Source organism: Phalacrocorax carbo, chromosome 8, assembly GCF_963921805.1.
Source record: "Phalacrocorax carbo chromosome 8, bPhaCar2.1, whole genome shotgun sequence".
Lineage (NCBI taxonomy): Eukaryota > Metazoa > Chordata > Aves > Suliformes > Phalacrocoracidae > Phalacrocorax > Phalacrocorax carbo.
In genome coordinates, this window is record NC_087520.1 from 7,512,186 (window position 1) to 7,537,538 (window position 25,353).

Genomic DNA, 25,353 nt, shown 5'->3' on the forward strand with positions numbered 1-25,353 from the left:
CTTCCAGAGGGTAAAAGCACTGGGAGTGTGAACAAAGAGACAAGATTGTAAAGATACCCCACAAAAAGTCACCCTTTTGTTCACAGCCTCTTTGCAGTTTCCACAAGATAAGAAAGAGCTGCCTCACCCATGAATTGAGAGCATCTGGCTTCCCTACTCCCAACGGCAGTAATACATGTGGTGCACAGATCCTGCTATAATGGGGGACTCGGCCTGTCTTGTGCAGGGTCTCTTGGCACCAACAAGGACATTTGGAGCTAAGGATTTTTTAAAGGGTGCTGATAACAGCTGACCCTTTTATGCTATACGTTCTCCATAAGAGAGGGGAGGAGGGGCCTGTACTTGGGGCTTTGTACAAATCATCTTTTTACTTGCATAATCTGAAACAAAAGAAGAAAAAAAAATTCAAAGGAAATCGGGTAAAGGTGGGCAGTGACGAATTTTGTCGGGTTTTCTGCACGATTCCTGGCTCAGCTGTGTGTCGCTGCTGACCCAGACACAGGTGATAGTGGTCCGATCCACCATTGATCCCAGTTCTGTTGCTATTTATTGATTTGTGTCTTTGCTCCATCCCTGCGGGGGCTGGGGGACAGGATCCACATTCCGGGTGAGTGGTCGTAGGGGCAGGGCAGGTGCATGGGGGGAGCTGCTTTCCGCTGCTTCCGTCAGAAGGCAGCGTGTAGGATGATTGATTGCACTGCAAGCCCTGCTGTTCCATGCATGCGACACTCCTTGTCTTGGCAACCTCTTCGTAGTTCTTTCCCTCTTTACCCACCCCGCAATAAGGAACTGATAAAAACAAGAGAGTTCCCTGGTTGTCTGCGAAGGCATTTGGGGTTTTTTTGTCCTTTTTTTTTTTTCCTAACAGGCTGTGAGCCACAGTGGAAAGATGAAGAGGGAGAAATCAAAAGGAAAGCAGGTGCAAAAGCGTGTTCTTTTGTGTGTTGTCCCCCCCTCCTCCAAATTTTATGGGGGTTTGGTAAATTAAGATTTCTCCTGCTTTTCTCAGCTGGCACTTAGATCCAGCAGAGATGTATTTACAGGATGCCAACTGTGTCTATGTACCAGCCAGATGTGGTGCAGTCCCCAAATCAGCAGCTTACCATGGTGCATTCTATGGATGAAATAATTGTCTGCATAATGGGGAGTGCTCAGCGCGTGTAAATGACGGGTGCATCTGTCTCTATCTGTTTCTGTTCTCCGCAGGCCCTCCCTGTGCTCTGGCCTTACTGAGGGGACAAAAGCTATATTTCCGTGGTTTGTTTTTTTTCCATTTTTGTGCATCGGTCTCTTGAAGTATCAGTAGAGATTTAGGAGCAGCTTGGAGGTGTGTATCTGATCTATAGCACCAGGGTGATCAAAGCATGCAGATCGCCAGGACCAGAGCAGCTAGAGCTATCAGCAGTTTCCCAAGAGGTTAAGAGCTCTACAGCATTTTGCACCAACCAATTGTCTTGGCTAAGAAATACCAAATGCAAACCACCTCCTCTCGAGGGGAATGGTTTCTGTTGTCTGGTTTTGTAAGCACATATTTGAATTGTTTGGGTGCTTTGGGGAAAGGGGGGGAGAAACCAAGAGGAGGTGATTTCCCCACCCCCTCTTTAAGGGAAAGCTACCTGCTGAATTAGCAATATTTTATTGTGCTGAGTGCAATGCAAAAGTTGCTCTTTTCTGGGCTGCGTAAGTAGGTCTAGAAGTCAGCAGCCAGGCAGGCTGGTGTTGAGTTGTCTGGTCATGGCTGCTAATGATCCTTGCAGTGCCTTGCACTGGAGCAGCTGGAGGAATTCCTGCTACTCTTGCTCCTTCCTTTTCTGTTTCATTTATCCCAAGGTTTGGATGCTTGTGTGTTTTTTTTCCGTTCCACACCCCCCAAACTGAAATTACCAAAAGCACTTGGAATGACTACTTCTGTCAATCCAAAAAATTGAATCAAACCATGGTGGGGAGGGTATGCTAAAAGTGACTTTTTTAGCATGTGAGGGAATATGATGGGCCATTTTTCTTGAAAGGTGTGAGGTGCATAGGTGTAACTGTACTTCATAAGGATAGAAATCATTGTGCTCTTGCTGATAGATAAAGGGCAATAGAAAGTATGCAAGGTAACAATAGCAAAAGGGTAATTTACTGGAAATAGTGAAACCTTGATTTAATGTGCCACAACAGCGAGAGCTGATACAGGCAAATAAAACAGATAGAAGTCAAAATGCATTATCAGCCTATCTGTCAGCTTAATACTAGTCACTTTGGGATTCTTGGAAAAGCTCCAGGAAAATGAGCAAGTGAAGCTCAATGAATATATTTAGGTGATTTGACATATTTAAATATTGTGGGTTTGATTTGGGTGTTGTGATTTTAAAGCATGATTTTTTTTTTTAAACCCTTGTCTTTCATCAGTACCTAAATAGCAGTTATATTCATTAGGTGGTCTGAAATCATCTTCTCAATACTGAAATTTGGAGACCCCTTTTAACCTGCATGTGAGGATGAAATGAGAACACGCAGACTTCTCTGCTGGTTTTCTATGACGGGTGAATGATCACTGGTCAGTGCTGGGATAATAAAGGAATTTAATTTTGGACGTTGATTAACATCTTAATTCAGATGTTGGGACCCTTTTCTATCCAGGTCAGCTCATGAGGATTTGGTGAGATGAATTTCATAAGGCAATAAGGAAAGTGTTTTCCCCAAGACCAGGGGAACTGCAGTGTGCTGTTGCTTACAAGTGCTTTCCTTTTTGACTTGAATCACTTGGTCAGTAGCAGAATGAACTTCTTATGCTTTAGTCTGTGCTGTTAAATCTGAGACACTTAGGGTCAGAGGGCCCTTTGCTGCAGACGTGCTTCATACAAAAGGGTCTCCAACACCTCTTTCATGGGAGAAGAGGAATAAGGGGGGACCAAATTCCCATGCCTAAATTCTTGTTCCTGAAGGAAGTCACTGTAAGAAATGCATATGATGTAATGTCCTTACATGTAAGAGCAGGATCCTGCCATTCTCACCACATATTGATCTCTTTCCAGAAGCAGTTCCTTTCAGGTATTTGAACAGTGAATACATGTTCTGCCAGTGGGACTTGCTGCAGTATAGGGTAACGTTCAGTGGGAGTCAAGGGGAACAGCCAGTCTATATTACCTAGATTTTGCACAGCACCAGTGCCTCAGAGACAAAGGATATTTTATTTGTGTGTGTGAGAAATAGCAACATTTTTTGTAATGCTTTTGTTAAGCAAGGTGCTTATCTGTGGTTTTCCTGCTCCTTGCACCCTTGCATAAGGGGGTGGGGAGGGAAATGGTTTTTGCCCAGACATTTGTGGAGCCTTTCTTTTGTTCTGATCTATCCAAAAAGCAGGTATGGAGTAATTTAAGGCAGCTGTTTAGAGAGGAATGTTAAGATTAGGTTGTGTTAGAAAACATTTTACTTACTTTACACTGATTTATCTTAATTGCCTAAATTAAGCAAGTGCATTGTTATGGATGGATGGAAGTGTGTATCAAAGTCCCTGCAGAAGCCAGGGTCCCAAATGTTTTGTGCTTCTACTGGGATGACACCAGATTAATCTTTCTTTGTGGAATGATTTATAAGGTTTTCTAGGTAGAATTGTTTCCCTCATCATATTTTCAAACCTTGAACACATAGCCCTTTTAGCAGGGTCTCTAATGGGGTTATTACAGGTTGCAGACCAAAGAAGATAAAGAGTGTCCTTAAAGCCATCTAGTCTAAGCCTGTGCTAAATAATTTTTATTTCGTGGAGGAGCCGACAGACTCAGCAGAGGCACAACAAGTTATAAGGCACAACTTCTAGTAGATTTTGGTTAGCGAGAGGAAAATACTCTTTAACTACTGTGAATATCTGCTATGTTGCTTAGCTTATGGCTCTGGAAGTCTCTGGTTAGTGCTTCATTGACAGGTCTCTCTGTAATGCTATCTAGCACTGCAGAGCTATAGCTGAAGGTTTAGAGATAACATGAATGTTGCTCTCCTTTTCCTTCCCCTGCCTTTTTTGTTGTATTTTCAAGGGGCTGGAATCAGCAGCTCTCCAATCACCTGCTTTACTTGTCAAGTCTGTTTTAGGAAAAAGTGTCTTCCATTTCACAAAGTTAAGAGGCATCATATTCACAATGGCATCTTCTTATTGTTTTAAAAACTGGAATTGAAGAGCTCTGTTATTGACAGGAAGGAATACAGAAATGCCAGTTAGAGCAACCCCATAGGGTCTGAGGCTGGCAGCAACTGTTAGCCTGTGAATCACTTGGAGCGGTAGCCTTGAATCACTCCTGCTAGCTGACAGATCTGTTCAGAAGCGTCCAAGTCTCATCTTGATTCAGTGAAGGTCATGCTGCTGGTTCCTGGTATACAGAAGTGCAATTAGGACAAGAATCGGGCCCAAACAATTTCAAAACCTCACAGGACAGTGTCCAGTTGGGTAAGGTGCCAGTTCTAGGCTATCTTTTATCTCCTAACTTGTACAAGGTGCATTCCTATCCCCAAGCTAACGCAGTGGTGTTTCTGGATCACTACAGCTATTAAAATGTGATGGTACAACAGAAAGTTGAGGCAGGATTGTCGCAGGGTAAGAGTAGCCTTTCATTCTGCATGAAGGAATTCACAACTGAACCAGGGTACGAACGTGCAGTGTATGAAGTTAGACTTTGAGAGAATGTTTGCATATGTCTCCACAGATCAGGACATCTGGAAGTTCCTGTGTAAATATTGTTCAATCTATTTGTATTTTCAAGAAATAACATTTTGCCTTAGAGGTATGTGTAAGGAAAGGCTGGTCAAGCAGCCTGTCTGACAGAAGACCCTCTAATCTCTCCCTCCCCAAGCCAGTTTCCATCCCTGCCTCTACTCAGGTTCTCAGTAAATGTCTTAGTCACAGCCAAGTGACTGCAGTCCGAGAAGGCAGGTAGCAAAATGGGAAATGCTCTTCCGTAAAGAAAGGCATGTCAGAATAAACCACTTATAGCAAACTCCTTCTAAAACACCCCAACTGTAACAGAAACAAATATCATATTGGCAATACCATAATGTTTGCATTTACACACCAGCTGTTACTCTCTCCCACAGGGTCTTGTTTTTTAAAAGGCTGACAAAGGATATTTTTGTTAAGCAACAGATCTAGTCTTATTTCCTATATTCCCTGTATCTAATTTTCCTTTGGGACTTTGGATTTCTCTTTATTTTTGAGGTATATGTGCTGAGATATAATAGATTCTCTTTCCAGAATATTTTTGACGGGCTGATAATAAAGTGTGGTATCCCCTGTAATTTAAAGCAATGCATACGTTTATTATGGATTATTGGATTATCAGTTTGTGGGTTTTTTAAACATGATGTATAACTAAGTGCTGGAGTAATTGGCACACTAAATATATGAATGACTGTTAATGAATAAACTTCTCTTGCTGACACAAATAGCAAAGCTATTCCTGGACCAGAGAGACTGGTAGATTTTTGGCCTGTAATAAATTGAACACACAACATAAAGCAGGAGAAAAAAGGCAAACGTTGCTTAGAGTCAGTTCTGAGCAGTAATTACTGGCTTCGCCCCCCCCCCCCCCCCAATTTGGAAAATGATTGCAGTATATAAAACAATTTGGTTTCAGCATCTCCCTGTAATTGAATCAAAGCATTTTCAATTTTTCTTAAATGTTATTTTCAGGAAACCCAGACTTCCACAAATACTTTTTGTATGTAATATGACATAATCACATATAGCACTTATGCATGTATATGCATATGTATATAATTCATAACAGTTTAAACATTTACATTAGAACCTGAAGGGACGCTTTACCAAGGTTTTGAATGCCCAGGACTTTAACTGATGTGCTGAGAATCTGTCAGTGCTCACATGTCGCGTGATGCATAAGTGTGCATCATGGAACAGGGTCAGCAAGGCAAGTATGTATCAATTTCACTTGCTCAGGCAGCTCGCAGGAGAGCTGGACAGATGCTTTAATGCAAGAGCCACAGGAAATGCAAGGCTGGAAATGCTTTTTTAAATTTTCCTTTTGCTTTCTAGCTTATTCATGGGACAGCATTCCAGAGCACTTATGTATTGTTTAATCTTGTATTTTATCTTTGTGCTTCAACATTGTTTAATTAAAGAGTTTATTGAGCATACATAGGCTTCCTTTTAGCCCACCCCACTATACTGTGCGGTGCTGTTTTACACTTGTGACTAAATAAGATGAGAAAGGATGGCTCTGAAGTACTGAGTGTTGTGCGTTGCTTTTCAGATATTGGTGATTTTAGTTGTTTCTAGAAATTCTTTCTTGGTTTACCATACAGATAACCATTAAATGCTTTGTGTTCATGTTACATCTTGCTGTCTTTGATTTTCTGTGGAATTACAGAAAAAGTGGGGATATCCCAATTTTTATACCTGGAAAGACTTTAGTGACCAAAAGGAAAGAGGCTACTAGCTAGAAAAGTCTGGCCAGTAGCAGTAGGTCTGCTACTGTGACTCATAAAATAATAAGTATTACACCAAGAGTGTATAAGTGAATGTCTGTTCTTTCATGTAAAACTATAAGATGAGACTGTTAAAATACAGAAATGCAGAAGTAAGAGCCATGCAACTGAAATTAAATATAAGACAGATGAACAAGTTCAGGATATGAAAGAAGTGTTGGCTTGTGGTTTGGTTTTATTTTTTTATTTTATTTTAAATTTTCTTCTTCCCCAATTGTATGTATCTGGCATCTGTCACTTGCTACAGCAGGCTGCATGATTCATGCAAATACAGAAGAGCTTCTACCTTCCACTTTTTTTTTTTGAAAATCCATTTAATAAAAACACTGCAAGGAGAGGTGGACCAGAGACAATACCTTAAGACAACAATTGTTCCTTCTCCTACCTAAGCCTGAATGAGAAACTGATCACATCTAAAACAGAGTCATGATACAGCTAGACAATAATGGATATAATAGCAAAAAGCTCCCCACATCCTCTTTGGCTTTCATCTCATTCTGCAAGGGAAGGACGTTGAAAACAACATGAAAGAAAAAAGTTGGGAACAAAGGTGACTATTTCTTTGCTTTCAGTGACTTTAGACATAGCAAGTGGAGTCCTCCGTGAAAAGGAGTCCCACGATTTCTCAAGATAACAAAAGGTAAGCAGTGAAAGCATCCCATGGAACTCACCTTAACCTGCAGTGTGAGGATGGGGAGGGGGCGAGGTGGGAATATTTACCCGGGCAAATTCAAGTGCAGCATTCCCAGCCGCCACTAGTTGTCACTTTGCAACCAGCCGGGGTCGGTGTTTTCAGCACTGCGGTTAGCGAGATTGCGGTGCTAATTAAACGGAGTAACTCCCAAAGCCGCGGAAAGTCCCGAGCCCCGGGCTGTGCGACAGCCAATCTCGGAGAACCGAGAGGAGGCGAAAAGGCAGCTCGAGAAAGGCGGAAAGCCGCTGTCCTAAGGCTGAGGCTGTGTCTAGGGTCCATGCCCCGAGTTTGGGGTTGGCACAGCTGTCCAGCCCAGTGCACGCACGCTCTTCCCGTAAAGCCGAGCCTTACCTGAAGAAAACGATCGTCTCCCACACGTAGACTCCGAGCGCGTTGACGTTGCACATTTTTCCAGCTCTCGCTGTTTTTTTTCTTTTTTTTTTTTTTTTTTTGTACTCCGTGAGGGGTGGGCCGGTGGTGTTGGCCAATAAAGTAACCCGGTACTTGGGGAGAATTGGTAGGGGAAGCGAGCCACCTCTCCCGAGGCGGGGGAGGGAGGCCGGGAGGGCTCCGGTCAGCACCCGGGACAGGAGGAGGAAGGGTGGCCCCGGGTCAGCACCCTGGAGAGCGGCGCCCCGGGTCAGCACCCTGGAGAGCGACGCCCCGGGTCAGCACCCTGGAGAGCGGCGGTGCGCGGCGCTCCGCGGGCGATGCCGAGCGGCCGCCGGCTCCGCTCCGGCGCTGCCTTGACTCGTCCCTCCTCTCCGTCTGTGCCCCCGCCACCGCCACTGCAGTGGTGCTCGGGGCCGGAGGACCAGGCTTCCCGCACCGAAATCTCCCTTCAGCGGGATCTCGCTCCGGACATCAGGCTGGCGAGAGGGGGAGACGCAGAGGGTGTAGGTTTGCCATCAGGTTGGGGGGGCGGGTGGGATGGGAGGGGGGGGAACACCTTCAACAACCCAGAGCTTTAGTCTCCGCTGCTGGCCGGGGTGTCTTCCTAATTACATCCACAGGAATTTGCCGGTGTGGAGCCGTGCTGCAGTCCCGGTTGTGTCGTTTTCCTGCCCGCTGTTTGACTGCTGTTGATTCTTGCTTCCTGGGTTGTTTTCCTCCAGAATAAGTTATTGTTGTTGTAGGGAAGGTGTCCCATTGCTCAGGGCTAGAGCGGAGGGGAGCGAAGGGGAAGTTTCTTGGGAAGCACTCCCATTGTGCTCAGAAAGAAAGTGGCTCAGTGTCCTCCTAATGCATCTCATTTCCCCTCTGCCCTCTCCCCCCTGCTAGGACTCACCAGATCTTGGGAGTTTCTTGCTGCATTAATTTACTAAACTAAAAAAAAAGGAAAAGAAAAAAAAGGAGGGGGGAGGTGGAGCAGAGGGAAGGAGAGGGGAGGGGGTAACTCAGCTTCTCCACCATCCCAAGGCCCTCCTCTTAGCTGTGCTCATTGGTCTCGGGTCTGAAAAAACTGCTCTAGGATGTGGTTGGATAAATGCATGTTGTTCAGCAGAAGCTGTTAACCTCTAAAGCGCTGATTCGTTTTGGTTTATTTCTTTTTTTTTTTTTTAACCCGAATCTCTGTCTTTTTAAGAAGTCTCTGAAATCGTCTCCCTTGACAGGGCAAGCATAACGTGCCTTAAGTCTCCATCTCGCGGAAGATCTGCTTGACTAGCAGTTGCTATGTGTTGCTGTTTGCTTTTAAGGAACATCTCTGTTAGTTTTTTGGTTTTTTTTCTTTTTCATTTTCTCTTTGCTTTATTTGGTATATTTTTTTTTCCCTTTTGCATTTGGTTTTGCAAAGAGGTTTGGCAAACATCAGAGCCATGAAGGCCAGGGCAGGTAAGGAGCATTTAGCAGTTTCTTATCGCAGGTCCAGCAGGCTGGGCTCCGGCTCTGCTCGCAGGGTGCTGAGTGTGGTGGTCGGGGTGGGGAGAAATGGGCTTCTTAGTCACTTTGTCAGCATGTCACTCTGCTCAGCTTCTCATCAACTTCTAAGAACTGAAATTAAAACTTAACTCTCCTAAATAATCTAAGATTTCTTTCTTCTTTCTTGTCCCGGTGTAATGGGATTTTTCTTCTTTAAGTTTTGTTTTGTTTACTTGTCCTGTGCTTTGCAAAACTCCTCATGGCAAAGAAAGAGTCACTTTTAACTCCTTTTTAGCTGTTTTTATCTGTTCAAAGTCTTGTGCCATCCCACGTTGGGAGGGTGGAGGTGAAATGGACTGCTTGCTCTACCACTGCTGTAGCCCCCCAGGCTAGGAAATAACTAAGTTTTCCTTCTCACTTTGGGTTGTATCTCAAAGGACCTTACTGCCAGACTAAAATTCATGTGATGTTTTTTGTCTCCTGTTTTTATTTGTTTCAAAGCAGTATGTTTATTTAGGTAAGCAGGCAGAAATATCCTTTGGGTAGTCATTCAAAAGAAAAGGGAAGAAAGACCTGCTTGGCTTCTAGCCATTGATACAGAAGGAATTTAATCTGATTTACTCCAGCTACTGGGTCTCAATGTCTAGCTAGATTAATAACAGGCTCTGATTTCAACTCATAGAGATTCCTGGGGACGTGATTCCATGCAGCATTTCCTGCCTGCTGCTTGCTGGCTCCTTGCTGTACGTTCTCTCCTGATATTTATCCCCACATGGATGAGGCTCTGTCACTGTGCTTTTCCAGCCCCCAGAGTGCTGACAAACCAGAGGAGGAGCTCCATGCTGGGAGTGTTAACAGTACCTGCACAGCAGGAGAGAAATGGTATTTCCCTGCATTTTTACTGGGGAGCAGGAGGCAGAATCATCTCTTGGCATCTGTGGGTTAAATCTAGAAGCTAGTCAGCCTTCTGGTTCCCTTAGAAATAGGCTCTTTAAGAGATGGGACTGTCACATATGATTTCTACCTTGGTTGTAAGTTTGAACTTCTTTATACCAAAGTAATCTGGACTTGCTTTCTTTTGTTCCCACTTGCTGTCCTTGCCCGGCCTTGGGTTAGGGGAGCAGGGTGGCTGTGTATAAGATCAAGAAGCTTCACAGTTATTCCAGTTGAAGGGTCTCAAAATTGCTTTTCCCAGGGTAGGAACTTACCTGCTTTGCTGTCATCTATCTTGGTGGTGATGGCAACAGTGTAATTTGTGTGGGTCTAAGGACTCTTCTGCTGGTATTCACATATTTCTTCTTACTGGAGAGAAATAGAGTATTATTTGCTTTGGCATTTGGGGAAATAGAGGCAAACCCAATTTGCAATAGATGTTTGGAGCAGGTCTAGGCTTCAAGATTATTTAGATCAGGGAGTAAAATCAAAATAAATGTAAATTTAAAGAATCTGAGTTTTGTGTTTCCTATCAGGAGGACCCCAAAGATACCTGCTGTGGTTGGAAAAGTAACATATTCTGGATAAAAATTTCCTTGTTTGTGTTTTTGTGGTGGAGTTATTTTGGGTTTGTTTGGGATTTTTTTGGAGGGGAGTGTTGGGCGTTGTTTTGGGGTTTTTTTGGTGCTGCCTTTTTTTCCCCTTTTGGTTTTTCTTTTTTTTTTTTTTTTTTTTTTTGGCTGGGGTTATCTGTCTCTATATCATACACTTTTGTATCTCCTCTTGGTGCCAGGGGAGTTGGTGCTTGCTTGCCTTGGTGCAATGCATGCTGCTTGTGTGTATCAGACCGTGGCCAGGGTGGCTCCACATGCTTGGAATTCCCATCCTCTGACTTAACCCAGATGATTCAAGGAACAGCCACCCAGCCCCCACTGAAACTCCATCTATAGGGATATCCGCAGTGAAGTTACCCACATTGGTTCTGTACAGTGCCTGATTCTGAGTTTTCTTTTGCTTTCCAAGAAGCTAAGGGCAGATAAACTGGAAATCAGGTCTGGAGATCTAATAAGGGCTGAAAGTCAATTTTATCACTGTTACCGTAAGTAACCCTTGTCATCAGGTCCTGCTTGCAGGACTCTTCTCCCTGGATCTGTCCTGGCTTGGTTTTAGCTCTCTGCTTGGTTTTGCTGCAATGTTTTGTGATTTTGGGGAGGGCTTACTTCCCAGGTCTCTTATTTTTTCAAGCAGAGTCCGTATGTTTTTGAAAGGCATTTGTCTTTCTCTGGTGCCACTTGTACAAATGACAGTGTTGAAGGTAACTTATCAGGATGTTAAATGAGGCTCTTAAAATTAGAATTACCCTCTGTGTATTCACCTTGTTGTGGTTTTAGTAGTTCATTTCAAAGCGGATGAGTCTTGTAAAACTCGCTGTAGGTGAAGTCATCTGGGAAGCTTCTGTGTCATCTTCTTATTGGGCTGTGAGTGATGGATCCTGTTCAACATAAGATACCACAAAGAAGGGCATTGCAGGGTAACTGCTGCAGTAGGATAAAATGCCTTCTTGTTTAAGAGGTCAGTATTTACATCTAAACTTTCAGGAGCAGGTCAGTATTTTAAAAGCTGCAGCAGACAGTGACACGTCACCAGTGCAGCAACCAACAGATGGGACAATTCTGTGCACTTCTAGGATTACCTCAATGGAAAGGAATTTGCTGCAGGATTTGGGCTGAGGACACTTGCTCTATGACAGAGGCCTAGCTATTGACTCTGTGTTATGATAATCTCATTACTCTCTTCACTGGAGGTGAATTTGACTTTTATCCTTTCTTATTATGATTCAAACCTTTCAGCTAGTACTGATGGTTGAGGACTCTCTAATGACTCTGTCCAGCCAGTGCAGCTGGTGATTTTTCTGTTTCTCCTCACTTGTTCTTTAGTGGTTTAGACAGAAGGACAACTTGTTTTCATTTGTTTCAGGCATCACTGGCTTCTGATGATTTCTATACAAGATCTTGATCTTCAGTGATACCGTGGTTGGCTATTCTATGGATGCTGATTACCAGAAACAGGATATGACTATAACCAGAGTGGGCCATTAGATGGCTGGTGGGATAAGATGCAGCTGTGGAGGGAGACAAAGACAGGGATGTGACAAAGAATTTGTGAAATAATGCTTTTGCCTTGGGGTCTCTGGGATGAGGGCTAATGAAGTCAGAAGTGAGTCTTGCCAAGCTGGTGAAGGTTACAACCTTGAAGGGTACCTGCTATGACTCTTCAAGAAGAAGGAGCTGCTGTTATATGTTGCTGGGCAGACATTGTACCCCCAGTGCTGAAACATGGAACTGCCACAAGATGTAGACTGAATGATGAGTTGAAGTCATGGTTAATTGTATAAGGCAATTGTACAAGATATAATTTCCTGGCCTATCTCCTCTCCCAAAAGCTCAGTCACCATGTCTGAGGCTTTCCAAATTTTATTCTTTATAGAGATTCAGGCAAAAAATGGCAAATAATAGTTTTGTTATGTTTGTTTATTAATTACCAGTCAAAAGCTGGCTCTGCTCCAGAACAAGGGTTACCGAAATGCACATATAGCCGTAAGTCTCTGTTTCAATATATCTTCTCTTGATACTTTGTACAGTAGGAGCAGATCAAGCCTTTTGGTAGGAAGGATCAAACCAGACATCTCAGGCAATGCAACAGGATCCATGGGGAAACGTAATGGTTAAAAAAAAAAAGCATAATGTTTTTAATTTAATTTTATCACTCAGCTAAAATTTGGGGACACCTGCAGAAAAAGATGTGCATGAGGAGTAATATAGACTACAGTGATATGTCCATCAGTAGGTATGAGTCCTTCATAGCTGAAAAAAAATTTCTACTTTCTAATTATGCCCTTTTCTTCATTATTTTTTGAGCTATGAGTGTCAGGCAATATCTGCTCCCTCAGTTTCCTTCATGTGGTTCCTCCCTGATCCTTTCCCTTTGAAGAATGCCAGTGAATTTCTTCTCTCCTCTGTGAAGAAAATGAATCTTTCAATGTTCCTGATAGTCTGTGAGTTCATTTTCTTTTTGATAATTGATAGTACCACTTAAAGACAAGGGGAACCCAGAAGGCCTTGGAAATCTCTCTGTGACTAGATGAACATGCACCCTGTGCTGAGAATTAACCTAAAGCTTCATTTACAGCTGCAAGTTGATTTCATTCTTGATCTGTTTTTCATCTCTGGATTTTATAGCAGGTACAGCACAGCCATTTTTAGTTTCTTTTGCTTGCCTCTTTAAAATCAAATTTCTGATATTAATATATGGGAGTGAACTCCTTCAAGCTGAACATGCACACACACCACGTTCCTTCCCCAAATAAATTTACAGGATTTTCAATGAAGAAGTGGCTTGCACAACAGTAAAGTACACCCAGCGTGTCTTGGGAATACCAAATCAATTATTGTCACTTTGTCCTTTGGAGAATGGCTAATGAGGAAACAGCGCCCCAAGAACTTGAATTGTGTTTCCCAAGACAGAGGTTCAAATTGCTACGGCAGCACTACTTGCCTTTTGACATTGAACAAATGAAAAATAGATTTTAAATTAAAATTTAGTTCAGGGAATTTTATGAAGGATTCTATGAAGCAAATTCCTATCCAGTAAATTTCCATGTATAGTAAGCTGTTTCTTTGCAAGATGGTTCAACTAAATACAATTTTCTTAAAAACTTAAGAACCTGGAATGCTTGCTTTTATTTTTCCTTTTCTTTTTTTTTTTTTTTCAAAATAGTTGCTAGTAAAATAACACCATAAAATGATCCTGCAGTGTTTTGTAAAGTTAAATTTTAGTCTTTTTTTTTAACTGAAAAATATACAGATGAATGAGAACTCGCTGAAACTAATGTAAAGGTTCATCTTACCCATATTTCAAAAAATATGTTTAAAATAGAACTCTGGTGAAGTTTGATAAATTCTGTTTTGATATGCAGTGGATCTGTGGAAAACAACCACTGGAGAGTTTTGCATAGGAAATTCAGCAGAGCTTGTAGGCTAAGGTTAGAAGGCCACTAGGGATGGAGCCGAGGGATTTGTGGTGTAGGTGGTTGATATTTTTGGCTGGATTTCAGACCAAATATCACTGTTGACAGTCTTTTGCCCATTCGTTTAAAAAATGTTAAGTTTAACCATAGAATAGAGTTTGTCTCAGAAAAAGTAACAAACCTGAACTTGGTCAATACTCTCGGAGCTTATTGGTTATGAAGTACTCCATGCACGGTGTGTCCTGATGAAACTGTCTCCTGGTTCCATAAGGACATTTTCTGAGGAGCTGCACCCAGGGTGAGAAATGCTGAGAGACACAAACCTCCAAGGTATGTTACTGGCAATCTGAGCCCTTGATGGGATGACTGAAAGCTGAAGATACAGAGCAGATGAAAAACGGTATGCAGGAACCAGGGGCAAGACAACTACCTATCAACTGCCTTTTTTTTTAATACTTTCTTTTTTCTTCTCTCTTTTTTTTTTTTTTTTTTTAAAGCTGAAGGAAAACTTACTGTGATACTTTGACCAGGGAAGGTTTTTACAGCCATGCACACCCACATCCACCCACACAAAGTGTGTTGTTGTTATATATGATATTTGTTTTCTCATAAATGTGTGTAATAGTCACAGAATCACAGACTGGTGGGGGTTGGAAGGGTCATCTTGCCCAAGCCCTGCTGCGTGAGCAGGCACACCCAGAGCAGGGGGCACAGGACAGCATCCAGGTGGGCTTTGAATGTCTCCAGGGAAGGAGACTCCACAGCCTCTCTGGGCAGCCTGTGCCACTGCCCCGTCACCCTCACAGTAAAGAAGTTTTTTCTCATTTTAAGTGGACCTTCCTGTGTTCCAGTTTGTGCCCATTGCCCCTTGTCCAAGTAGACAATAGGCAATGCTCCAAGTCAAGTAGAAATGTCCTGTACAGAATTGCTGAGGACTTCATATCCTCCTCCTTCCCTACAGGCTGTACATTTGAAGTGCCCACATGGTGCATCTATGTTTACTGTCCTGTTTCTACCAATGCACATAAGCTTTCCCTTCACGCAAAGGCATATATGCAGTATATGCTGAATATCTTAAATCTGAAGGTTCCTGCCCTACATCATTCTCTGCAAAAAAAAGCAGTTACGTCGATTGTCCTTGACCTTCACATTCCTGGGCAATATATTTTTTGACAAGTAGATTAGGGACTGTATTGATTTCTCATTGTGGGAAACACATCCCCCATGAGTCTAGTGATATCCAATCTGTGATCATCGTCTCTTTGGAAGTGGTGTGATGCCCTGTGCTAGGATGACTTAATGACTGACTATATGTTTGCAGAAGGCCAAGTGAAGTGCTTGCTGAGTGCAGCATTCAGGTCTTCCTGACCTGAATGTGTTTGCCTCCTTGTGTCAGGTGCATGAATCAGGTTAAGGCAGTAATCCCTGAAGAAGATGAAATAAAGAAGATCAGAGGGTTGTTTTTCCCCTAGCTGTGCTGATTTATTACTAAATTTCCATGTCTCATATGTCATATAATGACATTTGACTTGAGCTGTGAGTAGTCTTGCTGCATATCATCGGCTTGTCATTGTTATAATTTATGTAGTGTTATGTAGTAAGAAAGCAGCATGGACCTTGTAGCCCTAAAGAAAACACACTGCTACTTCCATCAGGAGCATGATTTGCAGGTCATAAGTTAATTATTTTCTGACCTGTACAGAATAATTACAAGGCAATCTCACAGAACGCAGAAGTACTATTTCTTTGAAAGTTTTTTTTGGTTACATTACTGTGTGCATGAAAAATAAGCCAAAGTTGCTTTAACAGCTGGACTTGCCAGAACTTGTATGTGCGGAACATCACGCTGTCATTGGAAATATTGCCTTAGCTTTTAGGTTTGTGAAGCCCATTGCTCCTGCCTTAGCAGCCCTCAAGTGCTGCAGGAAATGGAACTTTTCTACCCTGTACCTTGCTTGTAAATGAAAGAAACCCTCTATTTATTTTGAGGTAAGCAGGGACCAGATTTTGGGAGATGTTTACACAGAGGTAGAAGCATATAGGGCAGACCTAGAGTTATTCACATTATCCTCTTCATTCTTGTTGTCACGGATTAAAAAAACAAACCATAAGAAGAGAAAGAAGGAAACAAATACGTTGCATACCTTAATTGCTTCATTTGTCTCGTGAATTCAATACAATGTGTGTGGGAGACACCAAGAAGTGGAACTTTCTAGAGAAAAATTTTCACTGCAAACAGTGGACTCAGAAAGGAAATCAGGAGCTGACAGCCAGTGATGCTGAAGTGGCCCCACAGTGTCCAAGTGTTTAGATACTGAAACATCCTCTTACATGCCCCAATTCACTCACATGACCAAGTAGTATGATTTATCTTCTGGACTGAAAGAAACAAGCTGCAGTTTCTTTTATTGTTTTTCTTTTTTCTTTTTTTTTTTTAAGCTTTTAGTAATGGAAATATTTGCATGTCAGACATCTAAAGGATAAAAAGAAGGCCTGTTGGATCGCTTTTCTTTTAATGAATAAAAAAGGTCTGATCCTCCATCTGCTTTAATGAAGCTTTTTGACTCTGAAGAAAGGTATGGAACTGCTCTTGTTAATGACCTCAGTTTCCAATGCACCAGAAAGTTGTGGTAATAAGATAGCTTTTCACATTGCATTAGGAAGAGAAAGGGTTTTTCACCCATTTGAGGTGCCTTCAGGTTTGATAGCACTGTTGAGATGTAATGTATCAGTAGGGGCCTCTCTCTGGTAGAACATGTTTCTTGCTTCAATATCACAGTCCTCTGGAATTGTCCAAGTTAGGGGATGCACTCTGAGGTTATTTTACTCATGTAGAGTGGCGGCTCTGGCTGTTTTGTTGCCATCCAAAGCAGTCATTCCCTAGTGGGGTAAGCAGTGATTTTGAGAGGTCATTTGGCAAAAGACTTAGGTGTATTTTATTTTATTGTTTGAAACTGTGACCCAGTGAATTTTAAGAAATTTACTTCAGCTTCACTGACTGGAGCTACTTGTTTGGTCTTCATAAAACTATCTTGCCTCTACCCCTCTATTTCAGGCAGACAGCTGATGCTTTCCGTCCCTGTGAAAATAGTTCTCTACCAAGGCAATTCAATTGGACAAAGTGATTTATGGAGGCTGTGCAGAGAGAAAAGGCTTTGTTAGGTTTCAGGGAGGACATGGAACACTGAGGGTGAGAAACAGCTTGGCTGAGACATGGGGAATCACAATTCTCTCGTTAAATCTCCATGTCTATGACCAGACATGGCCTCACTTTGCATTTGCTGCTTGATTACTGAATCTATGAAGCTGTCATCTGGAAACAAAAGGCAGTAAATCACATCAATGGGCATCTTTCAATGGGAACTGAAGAAGCTTGTGATGTCATGTTCGCCTTTAGATCATTGTCTGAATGTAGCAGATGCTAAAATGTGTCCATGCACATTTCTGCTTACACATGGAAGTGCAAATATAACTCAACTTTTTATCTCTTCATGTAATGTGTCATGGTCTAGGAAAAGACTGGTCTCCATGAAAAGAAATCTCCCTCTTTCCTCCCAGATAACATATCCATGAGAAAATCAACCCCTTCAACGGGTAGAGAATTTTATTTGACAGCATCCTTCCCTGCCCTCCCCCCCGCCTCCCATCTTAGGCTGTGATAGAGAGAGTAAAGCAGGGAGTAGTGCTGGTTTGAAGCAGTCTGAGTCACTGTTGGGGAGAAAAAGTACTGTGGTGACTATCACCTGACTTCTGTGTGGGTAAAAACATTGGAGATATTTCTGATATTGCACTCTTCGTATTCATATTATTTGAAGTGGAAGAACTCTGCCAAAGGACCAGAGCTTACGTACAGAATTAAATTTTTGAGAGCTTTATTGTACAGACACTAGCTATTCTGATGCACTTTTCTTGGTATTTGAGAGCTGACTGAATTTTCTGTGATGGAATAATCAAAATACTATTACATATATATACACACACACAAAAATAACAAAGTATAATAATATACTGTGTTTGAGTGTGTGTATATATATATACACACAAAATAACCAATGACACCTGCATGGGCTTTCTGAATAGAAAATATAAGGAGAAACCATTACATCTTTTGTCTTTCTGACATACATAGTGGAAACCTGGCATAACATCGTAGTTCCCAAAACCTTGGTAGCATGGTATGTAATCCATATCTATCATCACCCTACATGTAGGGTGTGATATGTAACCCAGAGAACAGCTCTGAATGTAGAAATGTTCCTGCAGGTTTGTTAGAAGTTTCTACCCTTTCTAACACTCCTCCAAAAATGGGTGGATGTTTGTTCCTTTCCAGAAAGGTATTATGTTGTACCTCCGAGCTGGAGTGTCTCACAGGGAAAATGCTTGCAAATCTGGGCTGTGTCCTGTGTCCCAGCTCAAGGATATGCATATTTATTCCCAGAGATATTAAAGAATTTCCAAAGCCTCTTTCTTCTACATAAGTGTCATCCACCTCTTCAGAAGACCTTTATCACTTCTAAGCTTTTAAACTAGAAAATGCTCCTGTTCTAAAGTCTGTGGTTGCTAGATTGCAGGTATTCTACTTGTTGAATTCCTCTGGGCAACTACTGGCATAAAGGACTGACATTCAGATTTGAACCACTTCATGGCTTGCAGAAGTGAGCTGTCACAGTATTTAATTTATCTTCATCCCACATGCAAATAGTCTTCAGGAAGATGGGCAGCTTCTCATTTAACTGACATTCCTGTAAAATCCAGTGAATCCTAGAAAAGTCTCTTGCAAGTCTCAGCATTCCAGAAAGGCCCAAAAGACTTGGATATAAGAACTTGAAGACTGTGCAGGAAAGACTACGTCTGGGTGTGTCTTTGCTGTTCTAAGATTGTGCTCGAGCAGCTGTCTAATTCCAGTTCAGTAGAAATTTGTGAGAACTTCTGTGAGCTTATGGGAACTGAGGTTTTCCAAGGAATCATAACTTGGCTGAAATTGGACAGGTCTCCCTGGGAGGTGTAGGAGGTACATCTCACAGCCCTGCTGAATCTAAATCTTCACTCAGAATTACTAGGAACAAGTTAGTGCCTATAAAAATTATACAGAGATTTTTTTTTTAAATTCATAGAACAACAAATTTTCCTAAAAATATCTGCACTTTTTGGTGGAAAGCTAAAGAGAAATCCAGTATAGAAAATGCCATAACAGCAGAAGGTGGACAAAGTAATAAACAAATTAAACAGGGTGTTACAATTAAATTCAAGCAGTCTGAAGTATAGGCTCTGCTCCTGGCACTGGGTAATATGATATATTGTCTTGTAAATTCCAGTAAACATTACATCAGCTATGTATGGAGGGTGTGTCTATGCTCCTGTATAAAATCTGAGACCTCTGGGACCTTGTCTGTTAAACAGTTTGTTGGCCCAATAAAATGGCTCATGTGGCAGTGCTGTATATTAGAAATCAATACAGCTGCACTTGCCTTGTCCTAGCAGAGAAAGGAAAGCTCAAGGGACTGATTAAGTTCTCTTTGTTGAAAAAGCTGCTGCATCCTGAAACATTTTAAATAAATGCCATGTGTGTACAGGTAGTTTTGCATTTAATTCAGATTTTATGAGAGGCTTGTTGTACACTAAATAAATGCATCTTGATTATAAATAGTATATTCAATGTAAACATGCATCTTATTTCATAGATTCTAAATCTCATGATAAAACCATTCTTTTTAAACTAGGATGCTAGCTGTAATAGTGAATTGTCATTGGCCAGACTTTCTTGGTGACGTTGTGTGTGTCTAGATTCCGTTATCCATTTTTCGTCACAGCCCCAGAAATAACAATTTACTTATGGAGTGTTTTAATAAATCAGATATTGTACATACTCCATTTCACTTGGCTTGTCAGGCTCAAATTTTTTTTGCCTTCTGTCCAAAGCCCCCAATGACACCAGTTGGTTGGACTCTCCCCTGGGGCCTGTGCTTTTAGGAAGCAGAATCTCAGCTGTCTCCCAGTTGTCTCTGGGATAACACAAATGATGTGGATGTGGAGTGTATTTGACAGAGTAGCAAATTTGTAGGTGGCCAAGATTTTGGTGATGAATGGGGGTTTGTAATAGGGACCAGCACTTCTTGCTCTTTTAGACTTGTGGTACCTCTGGGCACTACGGTTAATGAGAAGTCAGACTGAGGACTTGGAGAATTTTGGCTGTGGTGGTGCATGGGTTTTTGTGTAGTGGTGTGCATGCCAGTGATGGTAGTATGGGTACTTTCTGCCAGCCCTTGTGGTGCTGAATGCAGGTGATGTGTCTGATGAGTCCCTAAATGCCTGAGGTGTGTCCCTAAATGCCCCTTAAGATTTCAGGGCTAAAATATCACCTGGCTGGGAGGGGAGCTAAAGCTGCCTCAGGGCCAACATCTCTGCTTCTTTCCTGTTCCAAGAACCAAACTGGAAGGGTCATGCAAATGGGAATGCATGTACACCCCCACCCTTGCATGTCTATAGGCTCTAGTATTTTAAGTGCATGTATTTCTCACTGAGCAACAATATTTCTCCCCCATCCCCAAAGAAATGAAGAGAAAGAAGGCCTGTGGATTTATGCTGCCCAGTAAATTACTTAGGTGAAACTTTACACGTGACTTGTGCGATTCTCAATTACCGTTCCCATATGAGGAGCAGGAGGGAGAAAGGAGCAACCTCCCTTGTTGGTGAGGTGGGAGTTAATAGTTTAATTCACAATCTCCAGCTCTTCAAAGGAGTTGCTAATAAGTGTTTGTCTTCTCTTTCTCTCCCACTTCTTTCCCCTAGGAGCTAGTGAGAGACACAGACAGCACTGATCACAGAAGCAGAATTGTAAAGGAGAGAAGAAATCCCCAGCGGAAACTCTTTAATCTGCCTCTGGAAAGGGCAATTTGTGTTAATAGGACAAAACTGTAACATTTAATATTAATTATAGGGATTTGGGGAGGAGCATGTGAAGGATGGATGCAGAGTATAGACTGGAGGAAAGGAGAGATCTGATTGCAACAGCCTCTTGCTGCAGTAGGAAACAGAGCAGCCAGATGAGCCTTGCCTCTTTGGTCAGCAAGGGGAAGTTTATCTGGACTTCATACCAGTTGGATTCTGGCAGCAGAGCAGCTTCATGTCTTGCAGACAGACCCAGTTTCTCTGCATATTTCTGATGGGGATGTCAGAGATTTCTGAGTTCATTCAGTAAATAATAGGGTGTGTAAAAGATGAGAAGTATGTGGATTGGATTTCATGGCATGGAAGTCCCTGTTTACTTGGGGTCTAGAGCACCTCAAAACATACAACCATAGCACATTGGAAGCACTGTATTAAGTCCAGCTTTAGCCTAGGCTTCTGTCTCAAACAGGTGCCGATAGTGGAAGCTGAGTCAGGGGAGTATGAAGAGGGCAAGCAGTTCAAGGTACTGCCTGAAATCTCCAGCAGTGTTTCTGGAGAAACATGTGTGACAAGTCAAAGGGTATAAGACAAAAATCCCAGTCATCCCAGTGCTCAGAGGGATATCTGCTGTTGTCCCTTGGCCTCTCTTGTTGCGCTGCTTCCCACTGCTTACTGCTGCTTTTCACTGGCATCTGGACGCTCTGAATTGGAAGGCATCAATGTGCAGCTACTACTGCTTCTCTTTGTGGTCAGGTTTATTCTTTGTCTGAGCCCTTTGTCTGTTTGAATGCTTCCAAAAATCCTAATTGCATTTAGGCCCAATTCCCATAAGAACACACCAAGGTGGCTTTAATTACTATCAGCCATTCAAGCCTTTGCATGACAGCTGAGGATTTTTTCAGGTATGGCCAGAAGGTAACATTCAATCACTGTGCCCTGGGGCAAGATGGGCACACAGAACCTCACTGACCTCTAGATGAGAAAAAGGAAGGTGGAATGAAGGGGGTCACCTGGCTTGTCCAGACGACCAAACACCCAAGGAACTTGATATTGCACACTGACCGTCTCTAGATATTCAAAAAAATGTAAATGGTGGGAACAAAACTGGGTTTAACAGTGCACGTGGAGTTTAGGCTACCTAGATGTGGCTACATTGCCGTGTCCTTCTGAGTGGAAACAGCCTTCTTCAGCACGTTGCTACCTCAGGGTTTCAGTGGGATATTTGATAATATTAACTGGATACCCTGGAAGTGGCTGCCTTCCAACAGTCATGTCTTTCAGTTCTTACCTGAAAATGGGAGCTGAAGGGGGAAAACACTCTGGTCCAATATATTCAATACCCTGGAGTTTCTTCTTTGAGTTTGGATCCCTTGGTGGCATCAGCTCATGTCTACCTTGAAAAGCTTGTTTCTGATGCAGTACAAACATGCTCTTCTTTGATACAGCTTATCATATTGTGAAAAGGGAGAAGAATTTTTTTCATTTAGTAACCTAATACAACACAGGTGTAAAAAAGACCTGGTATTTTGTTTCAAGGACAACCTCTGTGGCTTGTGGGCCCAATGTCAAGCAAAGGGATGGTGTAGGCAGCTGAGCTGGGCTGGCAAAGAGCATCACAGGCACAGAACAAAAGGGAAGGATTATGTCTGAGTGTAGCAATAACTTGTCTCATGTTCATCTTTTGCACACTTAAATTAATGCAGCCCTATCAGTTTCAGCTCTTGCTTCTGCTGCTCATGTGAACACTGCATTTTGTTCCCATTGCTTTTCTCCAAAGCGTGATGAAAAGATGATAGGAGATTTAATTTCCAGAGAGGGACACCCAGGCAGCAGGGTGCCGGCTGTGGGGTAGATTAACATGTGAACAATTCCTATCAAATGTTCAGAGTCTCTGTTACAGGCAAGCAATTTTTCACAGAAGACCCAAAAATACATATAAATGTCCCTTTGCTGATGAAACATCTTGGTGATGTTCCATTCTAAGCAGGATGAACATGAGCTGTGTTTCATCTGACCTTTAAATTACCTCCATTTTATCAGCAGCTCTTTAGCGAATGAGTCCTTACTTCGAATTAATAGATTCCTTCATTGCAGAAATCTGACACAGGTCTGTGAATAGCCCAGCCAGAGTGCCTTTTTCCAGGACATCACATCTGGAGCAGAGGAGTACACTGGCATGTAGGAAGGGTGCTTAGCTGCTCCTTATAAAAGAAAGTCCATCACAGGCAAACAGTGCCAGGCATAAAATCTTAACGCTTTCTTCTCCTGCAGAGCTGTGGGAGCAGAAGATGAACTATCTCCTTAGCATCCAAGAAGGAAAGAAAATAACTTCCTAAATTCTGGAGGTAGAAATCAAAAGACTAGGTGTGTGAAGAGGTTGTATCTGGGGATTTGTAGGGAATGATATTGGAGGTTTTTGTTTTCTGTGGGGCCTAGTGCTGTCTGCCTTCTGTTACACCCTACCAAGGCTGACTTCTGCATTAGAGGGAGGAAAGACAAGCAGCCAAGTGTAGCTCTTGCAGTGAAGTGGTTTCCTGAGGGGAGCATGAGGGGTGCAGGGGCTCTCTCCCTCTCAAACTTTGATCTACCTCTTGTTGGCACCTTTCCTGGGGCAAAAACAACCCCCAGGAAACATTGAGGCTTTGCTACTGCCCTCATATAGCAGTTCAGATCCAAGCCATGTTGGTAAATGCTATTTTAATTTCACAGAGATTGTGTCCAGGGGATTAAATGATACCAAGGAGCTTGCAAGGAGCAAACCTGCTTTCTTGGCAACAGCGGAGCTGAGGATACATCCTGTGCCTGTGCTGGGGTTAAATTTCAGTGGTCACATATGGGACAGCTCTTGGGACCTGTATGATACAAAAAGGATATGAGAGGCTGACGTAGGTTTCCAGCAGAAAGTTGCTTCATATTCAGTAGAATACTTTTCCTGACTCACTTTTTATTGTGTGATTAATCACCGGTGTATGCATGGAGACATGGTTTTTGTTACCTAGACTGTGATTGGTCATATCAGTTCCTGGCAGCCTCATCTATGTAAAATTGAAATTTTAAAAAAATTGTACTATTCGAAAACTCCAGAGTGAATCATGGTCATAATGCTGTATGTTTTCTTTCACAGCCTTTTTTAGATTGATCTATGTATTTATATAGCAGGATGTTACCTTCCTGGTTGTCCCTCCTGCCTTGGATCACCTTAGGGCTGCTTTAAACAATGCTACTCCTGCATTTGGTGAGGAAAATGGAGTTTTATAATAGAGAAATATCCTGTTGATAGTAGTTAATTTCCTTGTTTAAAAAAATAGACTAATTTCATCTTCTAATTTAATGATAAATTGCAGCGCTTCATCAGGGAAGGAGAGTTTATTAATAGAGAGGATAATAAATGGGCTGCAGAGAGATAGGAGAAAATAGTTTTGTCAAATAAGGGGCTTAGGGGAAAAATGCAGAGTGTGAAGTCAGAACTGAAATCTTCAGAAACGTTGTTATCTCTCTGTACCCCACATGTCACCACAAGGACCTTCTTTTCTTGTCTCAGACTTTAGGTTAGATTTATACTGTAAATGACCCCACAAGATACCTCGGGATCCCCTGTATGCTCTTCAGGTCACTAGGTATGTCTCCAGATCCAGAACAAGCATGAAAATGTTCTGAGAATATTCAGAGTGAGGGGAATTGAAACCCTCTATGAATTTGGGTTGCATTTATGATTTTTTTTTCCTGACAAAACTTCCAACTATATGTCAAAAAATACAAAATACTTATTTTTTCATACGGAAAATGGAATCTGGAATTTCAGAGTCTGGGATCTACTTTATAGACAGTTCAAGCAAAGTGACCCCTGTACTGATTTCCCTCCAGTACCCTGAAGTGGGATTCTTCTTAGATTCAGGTTAATAGTATCTTGTCAAGATTAATATCTGTCCCTGCAAATACCAATTAAATTTGCAGGGGACAAAAATTGGGGGTGAGATTTTCACACAGTCACTGAAAAAGTGCTTGCTAGAAGATTTTGCATAAGTGTGAAGGTACAGTTCTAATCTCTCTATGTGGAGGAGGGAAAAATTGAATCTGCATTTCCTCCTTTCTGGCATGTCTTTTATTGAACAAGGGACAGGCAAAAGCTGTTAATCTTTTGAGACCATCTACCTCTTCAAGTCCTTTGCTTCTCTCAGGAGAGACTGAGGTGGAATATTTACCCTGTAGGCCCCTCGAAAGATTTCGTTTGGCAGATAAATGAGATGCTTTGGAGTTTTGTTTTGGTGAACAAAAAAGCTAAGTTTTGATAAGATTTGTGTGTTGTCTTTTCCTGTTTGGGTCGGCAGCTAAACCAGTTTTCCAGCACTCAACTACTTTCCAAGCCCCAGTACAGGTTCTGACTGGGCAGGTTGGGGTTAGTAGTAGCCCAGCAGTTTTGTCTGCCACACTTGAGAACTGATGAGTGATCCTCCTGGTGGTAGTTAACAAACAG

The 25,353-nt window shown here is 42.2% G+C and overlaps 1 protein-coding gene across 1 annotated transcript in view; it reads right to left on the minus strand.

The window, feature by feature from the left end:
- The window catches only part of GLRA1 (glycine receptor alpha 1), a 41,097-nt gene extending 33,042 nt beyond the window's left edge, over positions 1–8,055 (minus strand). Inside the window, exon 1 of the mRNA XM_064458511.1 lies at positions 7,523–8,055. Within this exon, the coding sequence (XP_064314581.1) occupies positions 7,523–7,578 (56 nt within the window). The 5' untranslated portion in view covers positions 7,579–8,055. The remainder of the gene's footprint in view (positions 1–7,522) is intronic.
- Between the last annotated feature and the right edge of the window lie 17,298 nt (positions 8,056–25,353).